Source organism: Paramisgurnus dabryanus, chromosome 10 (genome assembly GCF_030506205.2).
Source record: "Paramisgurnus dabryanus chromosome 10, PD_genome_1.1, whole genome shotgun sequence".
NCBI classification, from domain to species: Eukaryota; Metazoa; Chordata; class Actinopteri; order Cypriniformes; family Cobitidae; genus Paramisgurnus; species Paramisgurnus dabryanus.
The window spans coordinates 16116133-16134435 of record NC_133346.1 but is presented as its reverse complement, the minus strand read 5'-3'; the positions used below and the strand labels follow the sequence as shown (position 1 = coordinate 16134435).

At 37.9% G+C, this 18303-nt stretch overlaps 1 protein-coding gene across 2 annotated transcripts in view; it reads left to right on the top strand.

Moving 5' to 3' along the window:
- Positions 1-18303, top strand: part of nlgn2b (neuroligin 2b) — a 92036-nt gene that overhangs the window by 54168 nt on the left and 19565 nt on the right. For both annotated transcript variants that reach the window (XM_065290633.1, XM_065290632.2), the window contains exon 4: positions 4839-4988. In XM_065290633.1, coding sequence (XP_065146705.1) covers positions 4839-4988 — 150 coding nt within the window. The remainder of the gene's footprint in view (positions 1-4838; positions 4989-18303) is intronic.

Below are 18303 nucleotides of genomic sequence, written 5' to 3'. Positions count from 1 at the left end.
GCAGTTAGTGCAGTCGCAGATGTCATCAGCGTCTGAGCGCGCTCACGAGCTCTTTGCTGTTGTTGCTGCATTTCGCTATCTTAAGGAATTAAAACGTGTAGGAAACACTTACAACATTTCCATACCCCAGTACGGTAATGTGCAGTTAACCTCCTCTGTGTAGAAAATTTATGGTTTCAAATGTGACAGTCTTGACGTTATATTAGTAGATTGCTAGATTCATCTTGGTACAACACCAAAGTTTGCCATAGTTTACAGGGGCGCAAAATCACACATGCTCACATATGAGGTAAAATATGATGCAATAATGCGTTCCTTTAATAATTTTATTTTAAAACATTATTGAAATGAAAATCAATCACGTGGCTATAGCTTATGTCATTTTCGTTGTTTATATACTAAATGGATTTAAAATTACATACATTTTATAGGATAATGCAGTTAATGACACAATTAAACAAGTAATTTATTAAAACTTAAATAAATAAAACATGCCGTTTGAGATGTAAATATGATACCAATATGAGGCCCCTGAATGCAAGTACATCCCTTCTAAGAACACAACTTAGATTTTTAAGAATATTAAGATGAAAAATATTAAATATTAATATGAATTGAAATTAAATTAAATGAAATGTGGTTTATTGATTTAGATGGGTGTTACTCTGATCGCATCTGTGAGTATGCGGCATTATACGCAGTCACGTTTATAATAGCTACACCTCAGATCTAAATGTAACTGGATGTTACAGTATGGTTATGTTTCAGATTTTAGGGCTGTCAAAATTAACTAAAATTGTTAAATTAAGGTAAATTTAGAACAGATAAAAATGTGAGATTAATTTGCGATTAATCGCGAGCTTTTCTTCGCCTGTCACTATCCGCTCTCTCTGTGTGTGTGTGTGTGTGTGTGTGTGTGTGTGCGTGCGTGCGTGCGTGCGTGCGTGCGTGCGTGCGTGTGTGTGTGTGCGCGTGCGTGCCCTGAGCTGCGCATGCCAATCTTACAAGAAAGACAGTAGACAGAAATGACAGAGGCAATCACGATTGGCTAAAATGCTTATGACACTCATTTTTATGCAAACAAACACACATGTAAACACTATGGTAATATATTGCCTCTTCAAAAAACTACCAAGGTCATTTTCACTTATCATGCGACAAGTCGACATAGTCATTATCGCAACAGGTCAAAGTGCAAAAATAACTAAATTTGAAATGCGACTTTGCTGTATTCCACTTAGACAAAATCCTCTGAGCTATTGCATTTAGTAAATTTTAAATGTAAGAACCAGACATAAAAAACAATCCCAGAGTAGGGCAACCATTTTAGTATGATGTGGAAGAAATGCAAAAAAAATTGAATCATACTAAATACCTTCAATCTGAGCATGCTCATAATCCAGTGCTCGCTATTTTATTAACACACTTAGATATTTTAGTTCTCTCAGCTTAAAGTATTAAGTTGGCCATATTCATTGTTTTAAAATGTCACTTTTTTGGAGTTATCTCAACTTTTCTTTTCTTATAGTTTAGTGAAATAAAAAATAGCTTCTTTAACAAAACACAAGTCGGATTTTTTTAGATTGCAGTGATAGTTGTTTTAGCTTTCTTTTGCTGCCAAAATATATTTTAAGAAAGATAAAGCTGATGAAACTGTAGCTGAAATACTTTCAGTGTACAATCTATAAAAATGTGTGTAAAAGCATAGCACAGATAATGTGATGTTGGAAGAATTAATGAGAAATATCATTTCCAGTTTCGAGATCTCAGACTTTTGACCGCAGCGTTTTGGCAAGTCTGACATTAAAATTTTGTATAAAACCTAAAGGGACACTCCACTTTTTTGAAAATATGCTCATTTTCTGGCAATGATATTAAATATTGCCCAAAAATAGTCCCCTGCTATTGAAAGATACTAAGGGGACTGTTTTCAGGTGCTGCGTAATATCATTGCACCTCCTGCAGCCATGTTACAGCAGCAAAGTCCTTGATTATTACGCCAGTTTGAGAGTATAGTTCCTAGCTATATTGGCCTAAAAAACCGCAACTTTAATTTTCTGTCAGTTTTAGAACACGATGTAACTACAGAAGAGTCAAGTTTTAAATAGGAAAAATATTGAAACTCTTTGGTTATTTTTAGCGTGATGCTAATGGTCTAATCAGATTCAATGAATTATGCTAAGCTATGTTAAAGTGGTAACGCCAGACCCAGAGATCAGTAGAATGGACTCCAAAACAGTAAAATTCAAATGTTTAACTCTAAGGGAGCTGGAAATTGAGCATATTTTCAAAAAAAAGTGGAGTGTCCTTTAAGAAATTACTAAAACCTCAATATAGGAGAAATATCTGAAGAGCAGGAAAGAAATATCTGTCTCTATTTGGTCTTTTTACCATCTAGGAGAAATATCTTAAACATAAATTTTTATTTGTGAACTTTTTCATCCATGTCATCTCATAAGATTTGATATAATTAAATATATTTTTTTTTCCTGATTGGCTGACCTATTGGGCATCTAATCCATGCAATCCAATCTCACTAAATCCCAAAATCTGAGGTGTCATTGCTTTAAAGGTGCGAGTGACTCTTAAACATTAAACTCCATTAAGGGTATAAAACAACGCAAAGCAGAGAAAATGTAATTATTAGTCTAATATGTGTGTGTGTTTGAGCGGTACTCTGGGATAATTGAACTTGTTTACATTTCCATGGGGAAATCAGTATTCAAGTGAGAAAGAGACCTAACCTATGTGTTCATAAATGTGTTGCTAAAGAGTGCTGTCAGTTTGTGACTTGCGTGTGAGCATGTTCAAGGGTGATCGCACAGGTCTGTCTAAGCAGATGATGATGTTGTAGCGTTGTCTGTGTGGATGTCGGTAAAAGATGCCTTTGCCTAAAAGATTTTTATGTGAGTGCAAAGATTAAGAAAAGGAAGTGTGTGTGTAAAGGGGAGAGATTGTGCAGTCGCTGTAATGCATTTGTAACCCGAGATTCAGGTGGTGATGCAGGCGGGCGTGCAAATACGTGCGTAGAATTTGTTTCCGTGGCAACAGGCATGAGTGAGTCAGTGCTGGTGAGCTTCTATTAGACAGAGAGCGAGATGAGGCAGTTTCCATAGCGACTCAGCATCACAGCTGCCTGTGTGTGTGAGAGAGAGAGTGTGTGTGTGTGTGTGCAATTTCACGTTATTTTGTGTGTCCGTGAAAGGACCTTGGTCTGTATAACTTGTATTTTATTCTCTTTGTGTGTCATTTCCTTTTCACATCTCCATCTTTCTCTCTCTCTCTCTTTCTCTGGGTGTCTCTTATTCTGTCACACTCACCCTTTTATTTTCTCTCACCCCCTCCCCTTTCTCGTGGTAAACAGATGTCGTGGTAGTTATTTATGTTTCTGCATGGTCTGGTTTTCATATGAATTATCTACAGAGATTGCACACCACAGAATCATTGGCTAACTGGACATTTCATTACTGAACACAGTTTCACAAACGTATGTATATGTGTAGCTAATACACACACATACCTGTACGGTTAAACTGCAAGTGAGGGCAAAGAGGGACAATCTGAACCAACAAACCATACAGATAGATGTGAATCTAAAAGAGACAGAACGTACCAATCTGAAGAGTAGGGGGGATTTATCACAGGTCGGAGGACAGACAAGTGCCAAATGGGATACGAAAAGTAGAGAGGTCTTAGAAGTGAGATGATGAAATTGTTAAATTTAAGGGCTACGTATGAAACTAAACTATGCAGCACAGGTACAGAGATGCAAGAGAATATTTTGGGGGATGAATAGTCAGAGCATGCCAGCAGAGGACAGAAATGAAGAGCTAGTCGGGGCAGACCGTCCCAAATGATTTCAGAGGGTGAGAGGAGGATTAAAGATGAAAACACTGGCTACATTTTAATTTACATACTATTTATATATCTCCATTGTGTAAAATGTAAGCACCAAATGCAAATTCACAGATGACCTACTGTATATGCTCTAATGCACAGGGCAGCTGCGACATTAATACGCAAAATATTTGAACTAGGCAGAAAATCCATTACATCATAACTGCTCTAAAATATTCTGAATATTTATATATTTAACTATTTGAACTGAAAGTTAAATGTATATATAACATTACTGGGCGGTTTCCCGGACAGGGATTAGACTAGTCTTAGACTAAAATAAATGTGAGAGCTGTCCAAACTGAAAACAACTTGCACTGACATTTCTTAAAATACACCAGTGCACTTTGTTTTGCACACAAGTTATGTTTTTAGTAAGGCATGTTTGTTATAACTAGTTATATTTCCTAATTAAACTGCCTTAAGCGTATCCCTGTTGGGAAAACCACCCCTATATATCTATAATGTTAGACATTATCCAGCATATTACTCTTCTATTTACCTCATAAGTAAGGTAAGGAATATCAAATATTGATTTGAAATATTTTATTAGCTAATATTAAACGAATGCAGACCTTCCGCAAGGATAACCCGTTTACTTTAAGTTTTAAATGTCATAAACGCACTATTTGGTTTAAATATAATGTCATATATTTAATAGTAAACTGTTCCTGTCAAAATGATTTACAGCATCTCGGTTACCGTGTGTTGTAAGTTTTGAGCGGTTGTTATCTGGGACTAACAAACTTGTGAATGTTGCGACTGGCCAATCAGAATCAAGCATTCCAACGAGTGTAATAATAAAGTATAATTTAAATTAAATTTGATTAACTAAGCAAAACATACAACAATTATTGTTGTATATTTTAAAGTGAATCATTTATTGCGTATTATGTTATCAGCTGTGTTTGTTTGTGTGTTTCCCATCATGCTTCACACAGATATTAGAGATCGTCGGAAGAAGCCTGTGATGTTGTTTATCCACGGAGGTTCATACATGGAGGGAACGGGAAACATGTTTGACGCCAGCGTTCTTGCCGCCTATGGAAACGTGATTGTCGTCACTATGAACTACAGATTGGGAGTTTTGGGTAAGTATGACATGATAGTCTTTTATTGCCCTTTTCATCTGTCTAACCACCTTAGTGCACCCCTGATCAAAATAAAACATGAAATCAGATTTGGTTTTGTGAAAAGAAAACTTTTTCAGCATTTGGTGTTCTCCTGTGCATGTGTTGTTCTGCATTTGTTATTTAAAGAGACAGTTTACCAAAATTGATCTGAAATAATACGCCATGATTTATGGGTTTTACCTGTACGGTTTTTGTATTGAAAAACATGTTTTGTTTAAAGGGGACATTTCACAAGACGTTTTTAAGATGTAAAATAAATCTTTGGTGTCCCCAGAGTACGTATGTGAAGTTTTAGCCGTATAGATAATTCATTATAGCATGCTTAAATTGCCACTTTGTAGGTGTGAGCAAAAATGTGCTGCTTTGGGGTGTGTCCTTTAAAATGCAAATGAGCTGATCTCTGCACTAAATGGCAGTGCCGTGGTTGGACAGTGCAGGTTAAGGGGCGGTATTATCCCCTTCTGACATCACAAGGGGTGCCAAATTTCAATCTTTTTCACATTTTCTAGGTTGATAGAAGCAGTGGGAACCCAATTATAGCACTTTAACATGAAAAAGGTCAGATTTTCATGATATGCCCCCTTTAAATTCCAAGCTGCTATTTTTTCATATCATGAAAGTAAATTGTGATGAATGCTGTCAAGCTGCAGAAATGACAAAAAAGAAACATACAAGTATCACAGAAGTGTGCCAAGTACTGTAGCGCTGCACCTGTTTTGACGTCATTGAAAGTAAACATCATCAGTTCTTGCAAGTCAAACTTGGCATGATGCCACTTCATATGTTGTTTTAGATATTATGCATGAATCATGAAGCATCAATAAGATTTTAGGGCTATCATGACTTCATAATATCATGACTTTCAATAAGATTTGTTGGGTAACTTATTCTTTTTAAAAATATTCTACTTAAATACTAAAAAAATTTAATATTTAACTATGATTTAACTCCATAATAATTTAATTTAGCCTTATGTGGTTAATTTTGCCATTTTTTTCTTGCGTATTTGAATCTTGATTTTTAATTTATTAGAAAGACTGGTTGTTTGAAAACAAGGTTGTCACAAAATCACAAATTTTGTTAGTTTGTCGTGTTTTAATGGATGGTCTGCTTCTCCAGGTGCAATGTGTAGGCTATAATATAGGGTACACACTGTCAGAAGAAATGGTCGCTAGCTGTCAATAGGGCGGTACCCTTTCAAATGTGCACCTAAAGAATTCATGTTAGTAGACGTAATGTAGATATTGGTACCAAATGTATACATATCTGTGCCTAAATCGTACATATAATGATCTTTTAGATAGGGTACTGCCCCAGTGACAGTTCAGGACCATTTTTTCTGATAGTCGATGCTTCTCGCTATGAAACACCGCACTTAGTCCTTAGTCCTGTCTGCAAGGTTCCCACGGATCCTTGAAATCCTTGAAAGTTTGTGAATCTGGGGAAAAAAATTCAAGGCCATCCATATTAATCCATATTATTCCCTGTGTAGTGTAGGATAATATCATTAAAATTCTAGACTTTTTAAGCACACGTGCTAAACTGTTTGCTTCAAATGCTTATATCTTCTGTATGCATATGCGGATTCATACCAAAATGCTTTTTTGCATAGTTGTGTTTGACACATGAAAACGTCTCGGGTAACGTATGTAACTGTTGTTCCCTGAGAAGGGAACCAGACGCTGCGTCTCCCTTGCCGTACTTCCTGCGTCTCTTTAACGCCGTCTTTGACAATATTTCAGATAGCGATATACTTCCAGGCTCCTGCGTCACCCTGTCATGTTGTTAAGCCTCACCATTGGTTGAATTTGATATACACATTCAGACGCACTTACCCCTGGAGGCGTCCCCAAAGTGTCACCGCAGTGATGCAGCGCGAGTTCCATCAAAAGGGAACTGTAACAATGTATCTTAAAATTGTAACACATTGTAACCTTGCTCTCCCTTGAAATTTGTCCCCACATTTAGTCATTGAATTTGAGGGTATTGAACCTGGAAAGTCCTTGAAAGGTTCTTGAATTTGAAGTTAACTAAGGTGTGGGAACCCTGTTTCTGAGAACCTTATGAGAAATCCTCTGTATTCCCTACATTTTTGAGTCATGAGTCTATTTTACAACCATTGCACCACAAAATGTGGCGTTCTGTTCGATTTCAACTTTAACACATTAGTAAGTGACCCTCATCTAAGACTTAAGAATTACAGTAATTCAATCAGGATGCAGACACAGCCGAAACTCTAGAAGAAGTGTTACGCTGTACGTCAATTTAAAGATACCGAAAAGTGATTTTAGCGTGGACATAAGAATTTCAGCAACCCAATCAGAAAGACGTAAAAGCCTTCTTCACGCTTTCCAAGGCTCTAAAATGTAAAAAGACCCAATTATGGATACATTTCCAAGCTGTTAGTAATGATATTAAGGCTCGCTTAAGTTTTTAAGCTCGGTTTAGGTGTCACATGAAAGTTTGGAGACATGCTGTGGAGTGAACCGGGTGCAGGGCGTATCAGCACAATTACGGGTTTCCCGGCATATTGAAACTACATCTTCTTCACACGAAAGTGTGATTATGCAGAAGCGCAGGGTGAGTTTAGAGTGGCAGATTGAATATAAATCTGAACAGAGTAAGATTGTAAATGAAACATTTCCCTGTAGAGATGAGATGATCTGAGTGGATCACAGCCACAGTTGTGGGGTAGTTTTGGACTGTGTGTGTTCTCAGCTGTGTTTTTATTTAATACCCTGCTCAAAAGCTCCTTTATTAGATGTCTGCATATCAAGTGGGCTATGCAGAGCATTACTGTTTCATATAAAATACCCCCGTACTGATTTCTGCATACTACGCAGAATACACTGGGTACGGCATACGAAACAGACGACAAAAAATTAAATTAGACATCCCGGAAATTAAAATGGTTAATGCAATTACTATGGCTAGCTATGTCATGTGTCTGAATCCAATGAAATACACAAAATTATAAAATGTATATCTTGAATATCCTGTAAGTCGCTTTGGATTAACACATACATGTTTAAATGAATGACGTTCTTGTAGCTGAATTTATAGAGCATAGTGCTAGCAATGCCAAGGTCATCATGAGTTTGATTCTTAATCAACACACACACAGATAAATGTAAAACTTGAATGCACTGTTAGATGCTGTGGATGAATACATCTGCCTAATGTTTTGTATAAAACATGCTTTAACTCTTTAGCCTAGAAATCTAGACGCACCCTAGCGGCCGCAAAATATATTTGCTGCCAGGGTTTAGTCTAGGCACTCACAATACACTTAACCGGTCCAAAAACCAAAATTTGGTCAGGCCAATCACATCGTGTGTAGCGTCTGTGGGGCGGGCTTAACATGATGACGACAGAGCTGCAACGGTTCCTACTTGAAAACAGAGAATGGCTGCTGCTGCTGGCGAACAGCTATCTTTTGAAGCGGCTTTGGCCGCGACTCTGGAGGACTTAGACTTATGTTTTTCTTTGAGAGAAGAGCAAATAAACCCTACTGAAGTCCTTTTTAAGCAAGAAAGATGTGTTTGGAGTTTTGCCGACTGGTTACGGTAACTACGTCACCTTCTTCGTTGCTCTGATCCGTCATAGCGCTATCCTATTGCGTGCAGAGGCATTTTGAGGGACAACCTTATATCCCGCCCCTTGCATTGAGCTGTTTGTGTGAAGAGTTGCCAGACCTTACATCTTGATGTAGGTCTGGCTAACCAGGCTATTAACTCTTTGCAGTTGGGTTCAAATTAAAAAAGCTAAGAAACCTATTTTTTTTTTAATCATGGGAAACATTTCTTTTGGCTAATTTGTCGCATTGGAACAAATGTGTACCTTACACAACGGTACCTTTTCTGTCGCTGGGGTGGTACCGTCATTCATTTTTGTACCTTTATGGGTATACAACAACCTTTTGGGGTACACTATTATACCCTAAGGACCTATTGTGTACCTTAAGAAACAATTTTGTACCAGCTAAATTACCTTTAAAGATACACAATAGTAATGTATCCAAAAAGGATATTATATTATATCTTTTATCTCATGGTTGGTTGCATACAGAAGTGCAAATATTGCAAAAGTACATAAATTCCATGTATACAGAAAATGTACTTGGTATACACCGTGTAAAAATTTTTTGCAATAGCAAAACTTTTAAACGCGGCTGAAAACGCCTTGAGGATGGCGATTGCGAGCTGTTTTTCAGCTGAGTGCCAGCTTTCTTCAGCTGAGCGCTTTGGTAGATGTGATACTTTAGTTGCGAGCCGGTTGGTTGCTGTGGTAATGTCCCGCCCCTCCTCCACTGTGATTGGGCGGCCGTGTGAGAACTGACATTGACGAGCTGAGCTTTTCTCCCAAAGTTGAATCTCTTTCAACTCTCGACGCTCAGCGCCGAGCGCAGAAAAACCGCCGAGCCCCGGTTTGCAGCGCGGAAAAAACCCGCTAGCTGCTGGCTTATTTGAAAAACGCCGAGCTTCCATTGGAAACAATTGAAAACATGCGCCGGCCGCGGGCGTAAAAGTTTTGGTGTACACAACCCCTTACTATTGCTACTACACAGTAGTATGTAGTGCACAGTATGCAAATGTAAATAAAATTCCCACATTTCTTTCACCAAAATATACAGTAAATACTTTGACCTTGTACAACACGCTGATCAAACCAAATGTTATGATGTTTAAATGAATACACTAAGTGAACAATTGTACTGTAAATGCATCAGCTAACATGAACTAACAATACATCTACAACATTAATCTTAGTTCATATTATTTTCAGCATTTACTAATATATTATTGAAATGTTTGAATTAAAAAAAAGTTTGAACTAACATGAATAATTGTATAGGCATTTACTAACATTATCAAAGGTTAGTAAATGCTGAAAAACTATATTTATCATGTGTTAGTGCATGTTAGCTTAAGCATTTACTAATGTTAACAAATGGCGCTTTTTCATTGCATAGTATCCCACGGTTTGGTTTGGTTCAGCTCGGGTCAGCTCACCTCACTTTGGCTTGGTTAGCTTTTCCATTAGGTTTAGTAACACTTCGCAGTTGGAGGGATTATTGGCGTGTCGTTATATTTGCGCTGCCTACTTCTGTGACATCATACAAGTGAGAGCGTCCATACATTCCCATACATTTATTTATTTCTCAGTCCGCCACAAAATAAAAATTGACCACCACAAATAGATGTTTGCACATTGCGTTTATCACTACCTCTATCTCACGTGACAGTTTCTGTACAAACACCCGTGGCGTCGGTCGACTGAGCCCTTATTTAAGTTGCATTTAAGCATATATGCGGACATGTGCATCGCGAATGTGCCGTCACATTCTTCAAGTCTGGGAAAAACTGTTATGGTGTTCCTGATACACGCCCTGTGGATGTTTTCATCGCTAAAAGGGAGTTTGGGAACTTACAGCAAAGCACAGATGACAACAGGTTTACTCGAGACAGCGCAAGCTAGCATGAAGGTAAAGCTAATCTTTTACATTTTAGAGATGACGCTGGTAGTGATGATTCTCTCAGACCAATCAGGTATCTACAGTGTTTTCGCGTCACGTTTTGGTAACTCGGGTCACTTGGAATTCCGACCGAGGTGGTACTAAAAAAAAATATCGGGTACTACGTACTGCACCCAATGGAAAAGCCCCCAAAAGTAAGCTGACCCGACCCAAACCATGGGGTACTATGCAATGGAAAAGCACCAAAATACAACCTTATTGTAAAGTGTTACATAAAAACATTGCAGAGAAAATATGGTGAGGTGTTTTGGTAAATAGGCGAACAAGGCCAACGTTTTGGTGCATCTCTCTCTCTCTCTCTCAAATCTCTCTCTGTGTGTTTGTCTATTCTGCTTTGAAGAGGTTTTCTACAGTGGTGAAGAGGATTATGTATTTGTGTCTTGCCATTCCAGACCCATTGCATGATTGGATTGGATGAAGCATTTTCAAACAAGCAAAAAATGCACAAAGGAAGCAAAATAGCACAAAGGTGTTCTGCATCAAAAAAGCGGGTTTAGCACAAAACCGGACTCTTTATCCAGTAGCCACAGTCACACACACCACCTCACTGTGTGAGCTATATGCCTCTGCACCTTTAAAGAGAGAGAGAGAGAGAATGCAAACTGATAAAAGGGAAAACGGGCAAAGAAAAATGGGGGGAGAGAGAGAATGAGTTAGTGTGGAGACAGAAGGGAGATATGTGAACAAGCTAAAAATAACCATCAGAAGTGCTTTTTTGAATCTGCAGTGAAGCAGAGAATTCATTCAAACCAATGATAATGCAGAATACTCAGATACACAGTCATACCCCATTTGGGTTCGCATCCTAATCCGTGCTGGATTACATACAGCGTTCCCCGTGGTTCTAGTGTGTGTATCTGAAGCCAGTCGGTGATGGATATCTCCATATAGGCTATATAGAGGGTGGGCTTACTGCAAAGTTAAGCCTGAAGGCCTGTTCACACCAATGTAGCTTAAGATAACTGCACAATAGCAATAAATATATTAGGATCCACACAAACAGATGATTACTTTATGATTATTCTAAGTTCATGCACTGTAGTTTCATATTTTAAATGTTTGATTGACTGTTAATGTTTATTGTTCACCAGCTGGAAAATATTTATTTTAATCAATTTTATTCTTCTGTATCTTTATCATTGTAGTTTAAGGACTCTGTTGTACTCTTTAGTTTAGGATGATTTATAAAACATAATTTTTAGAGTCGTTAATGTCATTGGGAATGGGCCTTAAAGGGGACATACCATGAAAATCTGATTCTTTTCATGTTTAAGTGCTATAATTGGGTACCAAGTGCTTCTATCAACTTAGAAAATGTGAAAAAGATCAACCCAGTAATTTAGTTTTGGTAAACCATTCTCTGCAAGCATGTAAAAAAGAGGTCATTGAAATTTGGCTCCCCTTGTGATGTCAGAAGCTGGATGCTGCACGTTGTTGGTGCACATTCCCCCTTTCACATGTAAAGCGCTTTGAGTGCTGCAGAAAAGCGCTATATAAATGTAAGAATTATTATAATACCGCACTGCAGATTAATCGAACCACGGCACTGCCATTTAGTGCAGAGATCAGCTCATTTGCATTTTAAAGGACACACCCAAAACAGCAAATTTTTGCTCACACCCACACAGTGGCAATTTTAACATGTTTTAATAAACTATCTATATGGTATTTTGAGCTAAAACTTCACATATGTACTCTGGGGACTAGGGGTGGCACGGTTCACAAAACCCTCGGTTCGGTTCGTATCACGGTTCTATGGTCACGGTTCACGGTTCAGTACGGTTCTTGTTGTTATTTTTTCTTTAAATTTTTAACACTCCAGAAATGTATTATCTTATTAATGTATTAATTATCCATAATTTAGGATACAGTATTAAAAAAAGTTATATCATGTAATCATGCACAAACTGAATTTGACTTTAAGCACATTGGACCATCTCTGAGGAAAGCCAGATGAGATTTTGATAGAGCAAGAGGGAAGACATTGATGATTTCAACATGCTTTTCATTTAATTGGCAAAAAAGAGAATGTGTATTGCCATCTACATAAACTTTATGTGCATTTTTAGCACACAAAGATAACTTGCATTTATTAAAATGCCAACTTCAGTGTAGCTCTTAGATTTATCACTGAGAGGCTGCTTTAATACTGAGAGTTTATGTGGACGAGAGAGAAACATAACCTTTGCACCTGTAATATTAAAATCTCTTTAAGTCTCTTTTGTCCACTTTTGACCACTTCTGATTACTTTGAGGGGCAATTTCTGAAATAAGATCGCGCAAATTTCACACGCTAGCAAAATGAAACTACGCGGAAATCAGCCGCTTTAATTTTATCAATGAAAGGCTAAAAATAGCACTGAATATGAAAAGACGTAAAACATTGTTGTCAGTACCTCAGATTAGATAAATGGTCGGAGAGAAGGCGATCTCCTGTGGCTGTTGGAGCATATTCAACCCATAGACTGCAGTTCTATCTATTGTTTTATTTCCGCTGTCAGCATAAGTAACATGAAATAAAAATATGTTTCCACACACCAAACTTATACGACGCTGGCGCATCCTCCAACTGCTGGCAGACTTCCTTTTCTCTCCCACTTGCCATTTCTACACGTAACATAACCCGCAGTACTTATACTCCAAACCTTCTTTCGCGCGAAAGGGAAACACGCTATCTGAGGTCACATACAGGGCATGAGACTATATTGCGCATGCCATGAACCGTTGAACCGTGCGGTACACACGCGCTCCGAACCGAGACAAGCGAACCGAACGGTTCGGATTTTTTTCATGGACCGTGCCACCCCTACTGGGGACACCAAAGATTTATTTCACATCTTAAAAAAGTATTGTTAAATGTCCCCTTTAAACGATGGTTTACCCATAAATATAATTTCTTCATCCTCATTTTCATTCAAAACCTGTATGTTTTTCTGTGGAACATTTTGAGAAATGTCTTTAAAAAAGTGGTTGTATATCTATACAATGGAAGTCTTTGGGGATCAGTGATTTCTTTTGTGTTCTGAAGATGCCAGACAGGTTTTGAATGACATGAAGGTAGTAAATGAATGTTAAAAAGCACATATTTAAAACAGATTTTGTGCCATCTGGAGCCATACATTCCAGGTCTTCAATTTTCTGGTTGTACATCTTATTATACAAAATATTTACATTTCATGTAAAACACTCCTACTAAATAATGTTTTATTTTTTCACACTGATGGTCTCATACCTACCGAGCCCCTAAGGTGACATTGGAGTAAAAAAAATCTAAAGTTTACTTTCGCGTGCTCGCGTGAAACTTTCACTTTCACGTGCGCGCGCAATAGTTTCAGGTGAGCATGCGATAGTTTCACGTGGTCGCGCGATAGCTTCACATGAGCACGCAAAACTAAACTTTAAAAAAAAAATCTGCACATGAAGGTAAACATGCATTAAATCTTACAGTTGCATAAAGATCTGCTGATCTGTGAGTTTTTTTCTATGTGGCTTGTAAATAAGTTTTAGTTGTGGGCTGGAAAAATGATCTTAGACCTGCAGTTGCAGTCATCATTATCCTGGAGCAGTATATGTAATCCCCTATTGATATCTTCAGTACAGTATATTCATATGCCCTGCCGATGGCTATCTGAAACTCTTCACATATTTTGATGAAAGGGCCCTGGTGAGCTGTGAATGCATTCATGTGTACAGTGTACGACATCAGTCGAGCAGCATTAGTTGTGCTCATGCTGTGGTCCTAACGTGTACGTTTTCGACACCCTCCCTCATCTCTACCTCCACCCAGCTGCCCCTGAGAGCTCCTGATATGTGAACCACAGCCATCTGCTCTGACTAATTAACTAATTAACTAATGAATGAACTCTGAGGGGAAAATGCACTGTCTATAGACCCCGTGGGTTAGTACGGTTCCCTTAGCAAGTCTATCAGCTTCCTGTTTCTCCCGTCTGATTACCTTCTCCCATCGCTTGCTCGTTCTTTTCTGCATCTTCTAACCCTTTATTGAAATTTATCCTGTTTGAATAAACAGATTTTCCTTATTAACTTCACACGTCTTTATTTTTGCACTTTTAGTCATTCACTACACAGAAGCCCCGAATTATGATTCACGTGCCACCGTGCACCTCTGAAGGTTGTTTGCTTTGAGCTATTTATGTTTCCGAAATGCGCTTCACATTTTCTGGACGATAATTGCTAATTATAAATTGTAATTTAAGGTGTAACAATAAATGTTTGCAGTGCTGGAACCTGTGAAGATTACTTTGCAAATGTAAATGTCACAGGAGAGCTCAAAATGAGGGGGGGGGGGCATTGCAGAGATTTAGTGTGATCAACTGTTTAGATCTATTTTAGAAGATTATATTTACACTCAGCAAGTGAATGACAATTGATGGCATTATTATTTGGGGGAAAATTACATCTTAAAGGGACAGTTCATTCCAAAATTATTTAGTCACCCTAATGTTGTTACATTAGGTAACGCACAACGAAAAAAATCTTAGTACCAAATTCCCCTAGGTTTTTCTTGTTTACTCAATTTTTGGGCCAAATTGTTTACCTAATTTAATAAAATTAGTTATGCCAACTTCAATACAAAAAAAATACTTGAGCAAAAATCTACAACTTTCTGAGTTTACCCAACTAGGGACTTCAGTCCTACGGAGCCCCTAAGGTGACATGGAGCAAAAAATAAATAAAGTTTAGCTTCGCGTGCGCACGTGAAACTTTCGCTTTCACGTGTGCATGTGACACTATTGCGTGCAAACGTGAAAGCGTAGGTTTTTGCCATCAATTGTCATTCAAGATTAGTTTCACGTGCGAACGAGATAGTTTCACGTGCGCACGCGAAACTAAACTTTAAAAAACATTCTGCATATGAAGGTTTCGCATGAGCACATGAAAGTTTCACGTGAGCATGAAACTAAACTTTAGATTTTTTTACTCCAATGTCACTTTAGGGGCTCCGTACAGTCCATCCAATTTAAGAGATTAAGTTTTATTTTTTAACTTTCTTTAGTATTCATGTCCAGTGAACAAATGAATATTCATTAGCAACATGTTGAGGGCTAATCCTATACACAAAATAATTAATGGACTTATTCGAATAAAAAAACAGAACACATCGCTGGGTTAAAATTGACCCAATGCTGTTTTTTTTTTTTGAAGCATCAAAAATCTTTAACTTGATTTTTCGACACATTCTCCAAACAGGTGTAGCTCTGGAATTTTTTTGTCGGATTCAAAGAAATCATACATTGTTTTGAAGTTTTTTTATAGAGAATGTCAACTATAAATAACTAATTTTTGATAATTTGCTCATTCTGACTCATTTTGCCAGCATGGGTCACATTTTGTGTTTGAAAGAGAGTCAGATGGTTTTGAAGTGACATCTCTCTAATTTCACATTTTAACATGACAGATCCAAATGGTTAATAAATGCATAAGCTAAGCCGCCATGTTTTTCCACAAAATTACAAGTTCATCACTGCTGTACAGACTCTACCCCCTTTTTTTCATTTCTTTGTCTCACATCGTCCTCCGATAAAACAAGAGGTTAACTTTCTGTACGATGCAGCCATGCAGAACGTAGGATATTGTTTTTATGTTTGTGGATTATTGATGAAACCCGACGGCAGGGACCCGTATAGCACAGCTGATTAACTTTTTTACTTTAACCAATAGACATGTTTGTAGACGCCGATTAATTTTAGTGAGGGAATCACTCGCTCTCGTTCCAAAAGAACAGAAAGGACAAGTAGGTCTGCGAGGTCATTGCCGACAGAAAGCAGCAGCTATAGCTGGCAGCTCAGCTATTCCTGTTATGTGGTACCTTTTGCACTCCCTGACTTTAAAAAATTAATATGCCTTGTTTTATTTAAAGAAGTATTTCTATTAAAAGGTATACGGCCTTAAAAAGAAAGTTTCTGAGGGTTCTTGTACAGACCATATAGGACAGTTTCATCTCTTTGCTTGGTTCATCTAAAGTACTGTAAGCTCACAGTGGAGCGTAGATCATTCATACTGGAGGCATAGCGGGTATCTAAATTTATACTGTTATGCCTAGTGGCCATGAAATGAAGACAGAAAAACAGTGATGGATAGAAAGAAGGGGGAAAGGAAAGCATTAAAAAAAATGTGCATTGACAGGGTACTTTTTTGAACCTAGTATACACCAGACTTTCAGAAGTATGCTCTGGTCAAGGTCAAGCATGTAAACCTTATTGATTATAAGTTTATTTATTCTAAAAATGTTGCCCATGTTAGCTTAATTGTGATGAAAAATTATTTTCATTTCAAAATGTCTTCCGTTCAGATGTTATTTTTCTATTTATTTCTATCTATCTATCATTCTTTGTGCCTTTATGTCATGGCCACTAGGCATAGCAGTGTAAATTCAGACACCCGCTATGTCCCTGGTATGAATGATCCACGCTTCACTCTGAGCTTACAGGACTTTAGAGGAGACCATGCAGAGAGATGAAGTTCTTATATGGTCCGTATCTAGATCACACAAGACTATTATTTTACATTAATAAGTGGAGCATGGAAATATTGTTGAAATCTATTTTCAAATCTGTGGCTCATGAATAAAGCATTCATGTAGGCAATTAAACTACTGGATGTGCCTTCTCTTGCTCTAGCTCTCTCTCTCTCTCTCCATCTTCTTCTTCCTCCTCCTCTCTCTCACTCTCTCACTCTCTTGCCCCTTTTTCTACTTCATCTGCATCTTTTGCTTGAATCCATCCACAGTGCAGGATTAGACATGAACCAGGGCTTGGTGCAAATGCCAGAAAGTGACACAATGCCCCAAATATTTAGCAAGTGGGGTCATCTGAGTGAATTAATCTTTTTTTCTTTAAATCTTTTTCTTTCATTTTATTCAATCATTTCGATCCCAGAGGCAAATATTGCCCTGAATAAAATCTTTCTGGGTCATTTCTGACATTGATACAGTAGGGGCCAAAAATCTGAAAACTGTTGTGAGTGTTTTATATGATATATTCTTTACAATACCAATTCTATCTATCTATCTATCTATCTATCTATCTATCTATCTATCTATCTATCTATCTATCTATCTATCTATCTATCTATCTATCTATCTATCTATCTATCTATCTTTCTGTCTGTCTGTCTGTCTGTCTATCTGTCTATCCATCTGTCCATCCGCCCATCTATCCATCCAACTATCCATCTATCTATCCATCTATCGGTCCATCCGTCTGTCTGTCTGTCTGTCTGTCTGTCCGTCCGTCCGTCCATCCATCCATCCATCCATCCACCCATCTATCTATCTATCTACCTATCTATCTTTCGATCTGTCTATCTATCTATCTATCTATCTATCTATCTATCTATCTTTCTGTCTGTCTGTCTGTCTGTCTGTCTATCTGTCTATCCATCTGTCCATCCGCCCATCTATCCATCCAACTATCCATCTATCTATCCATCTATCGGTCCATCCGTCTGTCTGTCTGTCTGTCTGTCTGTCCGTCCGTCCGTCCATCCATCCATCCATCCATCCATCCATCTATCTATCTATCTACCTATCTATCTTTCGATCTGTCTGTCTCTCTGTCTGGCCATTTGTCCATCCGTCCATCTATCTATCTCTATCTATCTGTCCATCCGACTATCTATATATCCATCTATCTGTCTGTCTGTCTGTCTGTCTATCTGGCCATCTGTCTGTCCGTCCATCTATCTGTCCATCCAACTAACTATCTATCTATCTAT